The sequence below is a fragment of the Seriola aureovittata genome, chromosome 21 (assembly GCF_021018895.1).
Source record: "Seriola aureovittata isolate HTS-2021-v1 ecotype China chromosome 21, ASM2101889v1, whole genome shotgun sequence".
NCBI classification, from domain to species: Eukaryota; Metazoa; Chordata; class Actinopteri; order Carangiformes; family Carangidae; genus Seriola; species Seriola aureovittata.
In genome coordinates this window covers 8,463,402-8,472,994 of record NC_079384.1, presented here as the reverse complement: position 1 = coordinate 8,472,994, position 9,593 = coordinate 8,463,402, and the positions used below count along the sequence as shown (strand labels likewise).

The 9,593-nt window shown below is 39.4% G+C and overlaps 1 protein-coding gene across 1 annotated transcript; it reads left to right on the top strand.

Moving 5' to 3' along the window:
- Positions 1–533: 533 nt before the first annotated feature.
- pax10 (paired box 10) lies at positions 534–8,795 on the top strand. Its single transcript, XM_056366296.1, is given in 10 exon segments — positions 534–834; positions 836–886; positions 888–1,022; positions 1,887–2,083; positions 2,294–2,488; positions 4,356–4,438; positions 4,547–4,703; positions 5,072–5,145; positions 6,444–6,576; positions 6,703–8,795. Coding segments are annotated over 10 exon segments (1,260 nt in total). The 5' UTR covers positions 534–700; the 3' UTR covers positions 6,804–8,795.
- Positions 8,796–9,593: the final 798 nt, after the last annotated feature.

Genomic DNA, 9,593 nt, shown 5'->3' with positions numbered 1-9,593 from the left:
GTTAAGCTTAATATTAATACTCTTCATTATCTAGAAATATGTTTTTACAGCATAAATGATTCTTATGATACATAACATTTTTGTTGATGTTTGACATCATATCATTGGCTCAAGCAAATAGAAAAATCAATAGAATATGTATTATTAATACTATAACTTAACATTACTGAGAAATAACTCTTAATTACATGATGTATAAACATATTTAATATTTCAGGGGATTAACCAATATAACACTGTGTTGAGCCCAATATTAATGATGGTAATTACTAATAATATTTTATTTAATATCTGCTTCTATGTGCAGTTTCAGAATTTTCCTGTAACAATAAAGTAAATAATTCAACAGTAGACGCATGTGGACATGTCAAAGCTTTATCAATGTTTTAAAAATGATTTCTTCTAAGTGTCCGAATGAGGATCAATGGAAATGAGTCTTTACTAATGTGAACGTTAAGTTTAATCTGATACTGTCAGTTGTCTGGTTGCACATGTTTTTGTGTAAAAAAAAAAAAAAAACTTGACTCGACTTGACATACTTGACCGACAATCATACTCAATACTTGTGTGCAATTTATGGCTAAAATTGAATTCCATCATCTATTTATCATCCACTATCTCTCCATTATCTGTGCTTTATGCTCCACTCTCTCGGCCTCCCCTCCTCCTCTCGCTGGCATTAAGTTCAAACTTGACACTGATGTTGACTCACTTTGTCACCCCTCGGTGGCTCTCTCTCTCTCTCTCTCTCTCTCTCTCCCCTCTCTCTCTCTCCATCCTCCATCGCTTGGAGGACAAGAGTGCCCGCAGACGCATTTCTCTCCAGAGCCCCCCCTCTCCCTCTTTCACTCTCTCTCACCCTGTCTAACTCTCTCCATCTCTCTCCTACTCTCTCCTTTACACACACACATTATTGTCAACAAAGCTGGAGAACAAGGGACGTGGGGGGAACAGGGGAATAAAGGTCCACAGAAGAGGAGAGTAACACACGGGACCCCCGCATCATTTCACCTGGAGAATCGGTAAGTTTGCAAAAAATTGCGTCTTTTGAGTGGTTTTGTTCTGTGCTGATGTCACTTCTTCAGTACTGACTTTTAATGGAGGCTTTGGGATCGACTACGCCGCCAACTGTAGTCATAAATATTTTCTGGAATTTAATGATAAATTAATTGTGGTTCAGGGGCTGCTTTATCCAAATAATTGATGTTTGACCTTTGACATTGTGTTGCTGCAATAGTTTTTTACCTTTGTATTCCTGTCTGACTCTCCAAGGAGCTAATTTCCCCCCAAAAAATGGGAATGCAAGATAAGATGAGAGTAGAAGACAACAGCTTTTATTCATCTCAGACTTAGACACATATTTACTGAGGCTCATAATGATGTTTATGGACATACTTCTGTACTTATGTCTTATATTGAAAGTTAAATATGGGTTTGGTTTGATTGTTTTATAGGAGATTGACTGTGTGTGTGTGTGTGTGTGTGTGTGTGTATATGTGCGTGTGTGTGATGCCAGTTTGACTACATATAAATGCAGTGTCTTTTCATGCATACGCGTGTGTGCATGCACGCTCCGGCTTACCAGCAAAAATAGAGCTAAAAGCAAGTAGCATGATGAATGTCATGGCTTTCAGAGTGGCTTCTAATGTACCCCAGCTCCCCATGGTATACTAGCATACCAATGTATAACACACACACGTTACGACAGCGCACATGTAACTAACTCCATTTCTGTCTGTCATCATGAGGCTAATTCACCACAATGCCGACCATGTGTGAACTCATGCGATATGAACCCCTCCTTCTTCATCTTCCCCAACCCCCCCACCCCCCCCACCCCCCACCCTCTTTCCAGAAGGAAGCAGTTGAGGATCGAAAGGAGGGAGAGAGGAGCGAAAGGTGACAGTAAGCAGGGGGCAGATACACACAGGACAGGACTCCTTTATTTCTCTTCATGGTGTTTTGGACACTCGTAGTATGTATGAGAAGTTAACCATGCTGAACCTGCAGAGCGGCTCAAACTGGAGCGGGCCTAACAACTGGTACCATGACCCCACCGGAGTCCAGACACAACACAGCACAGGTGAGGGGAAATTTTCAACATGTCACCGCTCCCACATCATCTGTTAAGTGTCGCCAAATTCAAACCGCAGAGAGAGGTAGCTTGGCACTTGTGGCTGTCTCACCAACTTCCTGTTAGTTCAGGGCATTAATCTCACAATCTGTGACGCATCATTGGAGGAATTTTCTTGGCACTCACACATCTCTTTTGTCACCTTTCGTCTCCTGGCAGTGTCTGAGGGCTGTCTGCTGGACACGGAGGGCAGCATGGGGGGAGAGGCAGGGGGAGGAGGAGCGGGCAGAGGGGGAGGAGTCCCCGTGGAGCGGGACGAGGGCGAGGAGTCTCAGCTGAGGCTGCAGCTCAAGAGGAAGCTGCAGAGGAACAGGACCAGCTTCACACAGGAGCAGATCGAGGCTCTGGAGAAAGGTCAGGCCATGCAAGCACGCACAGCGCTCTCCTTGCTTTCCAGCCAATCGGCAGGCTCCAGAGTGTGTCATGACGCAGCTTGTCCTGCTGCTTTTTCCCCTGCCAACACCTTTGTTATTGGATTATACTCTTTATACCTTGTTTACATCTTTTTTGAAATGGCAGGGGATTTAATTATGAGAAATCACAAACATTACACAAAACAGTCAGGTGTTTTATCAGGTATTGTGCCTGACTACTGATCTGAAGTTTTTCTTTTTAGGAAGACAATTTTTTATCAATCCCTGCTAGAGACAACAAGCACTGCCACCCGTGATCACTTCCAGATGCAAATTATCCAGAATCTTAACTCTAAATATTCCAGATATGTTCCAAAAAAGCCTCTGGCAGCATATACAGCAGAGTTTTGATGATGCATCTATTATTGTGGTTGTTTTATGCAGTGAGATCTGGCCCTCGTAGCCTGATATCCACTGAGAGGGATCAGAAAGCCACCCTTGACTGGATATGGCTGCAGCAGGCCCTTGAGCTAAATAAGGACGCAATGTCCACTGTGCAGCCGAGTGGAAATGTATCACTGTGGTCACTCTGTGCAAATGACATTAATGAGGTACACTGACCTCAGTGCACGGCCAAGGCACAATAACAATCATGTGTTGACACAGACGCCAATTATAACCAAGCCAATTATAACAATTTGCGAGACAGCCTTAATTTATCGTGTCATTGTTGTTATCTCTGCAATATGGATTCATTAACCACGTGTTACCGGTAGGAACTTTGGTCTCTAGTTATTTACAGCGGTGGTTATCTGTTAATAAACACACTGTAATTATCCACCCTGCTGCTATTTTTCATATAACCACATCTGTTTTAAGCAAATGAGATGATTTATTGCTTTGGTTTCTCTGATGACACATTATTCACATGCTACACAAATGTTAAGCATTGTGTCACAAGTGCAGACAGTTGGATGTATAAAAGGCGTCTCTGTTACTGAACTTGAAACTTCAGAGTTCATCAGGATGACTCACACTGTCAGTTAGAAGGAGAGGCATATTCTTGTTTCCACTTGTCAACGGCACAAATGTCACCAGTTTGTCAACTATAAATTAACTGCCACAATAAGAAATGATACTCTGATACAGTAAGTCTCTGTGATGTGAGCACACTGTTGTTCAAGCAACTTCAGAATGACGAATTAACTTAAATCAAGTCTCTGTGTCTGTTATATATTATAATACACTGTACAGACAGTCACTGTACCAGCTACTACTGATGATTTTCATAGAACTCTTCATGCCAATAAGTCACACAATATAAATCCAATCCCGTTTGAGATATTCAGAATTAAAAAAGATAAACGATGACAAAAGTAAAACGTAGAAGGATTTTTTTCTTCAGTTTAGTTTTAGTCAGCGTACTTTGAAATAAAGTGCCTACGCAGCTTCTCAACTTGAATCCTTTCATTTGAACTTTCTCCGTGTTCCATAAGGATAAATAATTTATACAAAGTGCAACAGATAAATATTTCAAATACGGTTGTAAGGATACATCTCTGCTTCCTGGATTTGTATATTCCAAGAAAAGATAATTAGTGATGCTGATATAATCACCCGATAAACAGGGTAATATCGGTCTAAATAATGAGATTGCAGATAATTGATATTGATATTAAAATTCATTTTCATTTGAATATAAGCAAATTTTTAAAAATGCTTTCATTTAAATTATCAGATGCACAGCAATCCAAACTATATTAACACCATGCAGGACGGGGTATCAGGCGAGCTGCTCTCCAGTAGTCCTGTCATCCTCGATTAAGACTCACACTGTGTGTTTGACATACAGCTAATATCTTCCACAGAGTTTGAAAGGACACATTACCCAGATGTCTTTGCGAGGGAGAGATTGGCAAACAAGATTGATTTGCCAGAGGCCAGGATACAGGTAGGGAACATTTCAGTCAACCCTTGAATCTTCAAACCTATAATGTTCAACCTATAACAATACAACAATACATGATGAACAGGCCTGACAGAGGTCTTTGATTGACAGGTGTGGTTCTCAAATCGAAGAGCCAAGTGGAGGAGGGAGGAGAAGCTGCGCAACCAAAGGAGGTCAGGGGGTGTGACTTCCTGTTCACAGAGCCAAGCCCCTCTGACAACTTCCTTCAACACATCTGTCTATCATCAGCAGCACGGCAGCAGTTCAGGTAAACACCTGGACAGTATAATGTATGTGTTCACTGGCTCGTCCGCACAGCACATCAGTAATGCTGAAATCAAGACTTTACATTTGGTCTGTATTATTTATATATTTGGTGAAAGAAATATTTTACTAGTTTATAATTACAAATCTCAGAGCTCCCCTACTTGACATTTGAAGGCAGGGAAACCATTAGAGTTTCTCCATTAGAGCGCATCTATATTACAACATTTCCACGTTGAGATGTTCCCAACACATGTGTATGTATGTGTTTGTGTGTGTGTGTGTGTTTGTGTGTGTGTGTGTGTGTGTGTGTGTGTGTGTGTGTGTCTGTGTGTGCGCGCTCACCATCTCGCTCTGTCTCTCTCTCTCCAGGGTCCATGTTGAGTCAGGCTGAGTCGTCCCTGCCGAGCTACAGCTCCCTGTCAGTTTTCTCATCTGGAGTCCAGGTTGGACTTTCATCATTCATCAGCATCTTCCAAACTTAACCAACGCAGGGTATCACCACAGAGCAGAACCACTTTACTGGCCTGTTTATGTCAAACATACCATAATGAAAATGAATAATAAATGAATAAACACTACTGTAGATATTAGTACTACCATCGCGACTGAAAGGTCTAATATTAACAATAATAACATAATAATAATGATACATAATTTATTCCGTCTTATCATAACTGTAATAATTGCTGTTGCGCCAGTCAAATTACTCACAATGATAATTTATTCACAACAACTAATAATGATAATGATAAAACAAGGTAACATAAATATAACACACAAATCTGAAAAGAAGCAGGAAGAAGATTTGCTGCTTTTCCTTGTCATACAGTTTCTGACAGTAAATGAAATGTCTTTTTTTTCTTTTTATAGAGAAAGTAGTTGCAGCCATATAAATTCTACAGTGATTTTTAGTATCACATTAAAAAAACGTATTTTTCAAATCTTGATAATATCTTATGATGGAAGGTGATGGAAATGAGACAGCTCATCACAGTTAAGATGCAAGTGCCACCTCTTTAGTTCTTTAAGCCTGTTCATTATGTTTTAGAGCCCAGCAACATCAGAAACTGTAACACCGTCTTTATAAGTCAAGAGTCTCAAGCAGATTTCTCAACATTTAGAGTCCGTGGGGTCAAAAGGTTAGAAAGCTGCTTCATCAATTTCAATTTATAAAAGCTGGAGTCACGAGGCTGACAGATATTTTATTCGAGGTTTTATAACAAACTGTTTATCATCCACATTGCTTTGATCATACCGAATTATCAGCAGCATGAGAATGCATACATTTATTGTTTATGTTTTACATGAATGCACAGGCACTTCAACTTTAAAACGGATACATAAGACAAGTCTGCTCACTGTGACTAATGCAGAAAATATTATTTAATGAATTAATGTTTCGTAATGAAAGAAAATAAAAACCTATAATGTAAAGCAAAATTACACAGTATGAATGTAGTAAGAAAATGCAGAACAAGCTTGATAATACAATGAAGGTGTGACGCTGCTGCACTTTACTCCTACCATACACTACTCTAGCACCGCCATGTGGTTAAACTCAAATCGTGCCGTCTCTGCCTCAAACTGCCTGTACAGCTATGAGTGGTGTACAGCAATGGATATATACGATTTTTAAAAGGTGGTTTTCCTAGATAATATAGTCATTTTTTTGTGGTTCAAATATAAATCTAATCCAAATCTTTCCTCTCCTTCACCCCTCCACTCCTGCGTCCACCCTCAGTCTATTTCTCCCCAGTCGGCTTCCTCATACTCCTGCATGTTACCTCCCTCCCCCTCTGCCCCGCGCAGCTTTGACTCATCGGCGTACTCCTCCCCTCATCTGCAGACTCCACCCTCAGCCAACTCCAACACCGGTGAGTGTTTCTGTGTTAGATGTGGGTTTATTTAATGGGGCGTGACACACGTACTGTGTGTGTTAACTGACGTGGTGAAAACTGTTGCTTCAACCACAAACCGTTGTGTTTTCCTGTCTCATTCAGGGCTCATATCGCCTGGCGTGTCAGTGCCAGTCCAGGTCCCAGGGACTGAGCAGCAGAGCATGAGTCAGAACCTGGGTCAGTACTGGGCCAGATTACAGTGAGCAACAGACAGTCACTTCCAACAGGCAGAACTAAAGAAGAAGGAAAAAAAGGGCATGTAAAAAAAAAAAAAAAAAAGAAGTGTCAAGAAAACAATATGGGGGACACACAGGTTTAAAGGGAGCACAGGTCTGAGATAAAGAGGGGCCTCGATGAGTTGCAGACCCCGAAATGCATTAAATGTTTACAAATTCAGCCAAGAGCAGCTTTGGTTGCACCTGACGGTACTTTGGTCATACTGGTATTTGCTTAGTATTAACAGGTTGTTTTTTTAATAGTGTGTTAATCATAGGGCTGTGGTCAGGATTAGAAATAGGATCAGTTTTAGGCTGTGTTTAAGATAATAGAGTCAGGATTAGGATCAGGCAAAATGTGGGGTTTAGTTTACACTGTAGAAGTGCTACAAGTGACACTTTGTGCTATTTGAGAATTAGCATAAAGTTTTACCATATTTTATTGTGTCAAACATTTCGGTTTTATACAAAACTACAGAAAAAGGCTGGACACCTGCTTCAACCTCTAAATGAAGCGTGAGACGTGGATAAAAGCTAAGAAAAGCCAGTAAGTGGCCTTTTGAGCTGAGACTATTTTGTTACACGTTTTAACAAATTGAATCCAGAGGTGGCAGGAGACTGAGGTTTGAATTTTAAATGGTTCAGAAGATTGACCCGACAAACTCTCAGCCCATGAACGGAAGATATACCGAAATGTCTCTGAAGTTTATATTAAAAAGTTAATTAAAAAAGTGTTTTGTGAAATGTAGCCTTGAAATGTTCAAGTATCAAAAGTGGCGAATGGCAAGATCTGAACTACAACTCCACCAATGCCGAAATGATTCAGTGGTACTAAGTAAATGCCAGCAGATGTCTGTATTGTGAGGTGTAACCACAGTTTCTTGTTACTTGAGCAGCTCAATGATATTGTGATAGCTAACTTGTTCCCTGAGCATAAGCTGTGTGAGGCTACTGTGAACTTTAGACTTGCTTATGGCAATCACTTTTACTAAAACTGAAAAACTTACCATAAAAAAAAAAGTGTAAATCCTGCCTATTCCTGCCAGCAAAATTACACTGAGACTGAAACTGCATATTTTTGTACAGACATCTGTGTATGATGAAGATAACTGTGGAAATATTGTCAGATGTTATTGGAGGGAAGAATGTAGCACGTTGTGGACTCAAATCACCCTCAAAGCACAAGTTTCATTTGTCATAAAAACATTAATAGGAATGCACCATATCACTATTGGTATCAGATATTGTCTGGTACCAGGCTGAACATACAAATATTACAGATTATGTACAGGTATTACAGATTGTTGCCAAAAATTACAGTTAAGCAATTTCATTTTTTTCTATTTCATAAAGACAAGGATGTTGTTTTTTATCAGAGGTATCAAAAAACGAACAATCGAATTCAATTAGAGCCCCTTTTTGCCTAGTGCCCATCATCAATCACAGCAGTATGAGCAGTGATCACGGATGAATCATATCCATCAGCCAGTGACAATCAAGCATTGTAACGCACCAAACAAAAAGACTTGAGAGACTGACAATCAAAGCTGGAGGTAGAGGAGATCAAAATGAAAAAAAAAACTGTGAAATTATTGCAACACTGTGGATACAATAGCAATGACTTTATCAACTGTGCATGACCAAAATAAGCCGCTATAGACAATCAACTATTTGCAGAAAAAACTGTTACTGTACTTTGCAGGGTTTTAACCTCTGCTCACTTTCCTCTGACTATTGGTTTTGTTGATGCATCTCAGTTCGATCTCATATGAAATGTCTTTCAACTCTTATTTATTTGTCTTTTCACTTGTTCACATAAGTCCTCTGTGTTGTTTCTGTTGTTGCTGTGTGTTGTGTTAGTACTGTATAGCTACCAAGAGTCAACCCTTTTGTGAAGGCCTTGGATCCCTTTAATGAAAAATAAAACTGTGTGTAATGAATATAAATTCAAAAGTTCTTTATTTGTGATGTCATATTACATTTTACTCACTGTCCACGTGGTTCAAGAAAAGAATAAGCTCAACTCGACTTGACAGTTTGACTAATATACATGCAGATGACGGTTATGTTTGACAAATGTGATGTTTACAATACCATTACTGTCACCATTACCCAAATAAAATGCTTTTTTAAAAAAAAAAAAAAAAAAAAAGAATTTCTAGACATGTCCATAAATCAACATAAATGAATATAGGGTTGTTACAATAAAAAGAAAATGAACAGAAATCCAGCATGTGAAATGTTGGTTTACTTAAAGCTGATTTAATTTAATTTTTATATTAACAATGAATCACATGACTACTTGAACGTAAAAGGGGTCGCTGATCGTCACCAACTCTGCAACTCTGTAGTTCCTCTGAGCTCTATGGAGCATTTTACTTTGTTTTAGCTAATTGTTTTCTTTTTCTGGTCTGCAACTTTACCACCAGTGTTTGTTTTGTTTGTTTCCAGTGAATAAATAATTTTAAAAAACTTAAGCATAGCATTTAGCAGCTGAAGAGACAAATACTTCCCACAGGAGATTGAATACTTGCATACTGTACTTGCATTTGGGTGAATCCATACCAACTCACCCAGGACCTGCCAGTTCATATCATGGATTTTCCTTGAAGAAATTCATGTAATTGGTCCTGCATAAAGAATTGAGTGCCACAGATATTGCCAAATATACTGTAAATGAACTGTATTTTCAGAGCAGGGCTCCACGATCTCACAATCACATCAAACAGCTTCATGATGAAATGAAGTATGATTGCACTCTATGTTGCAATCCATTTT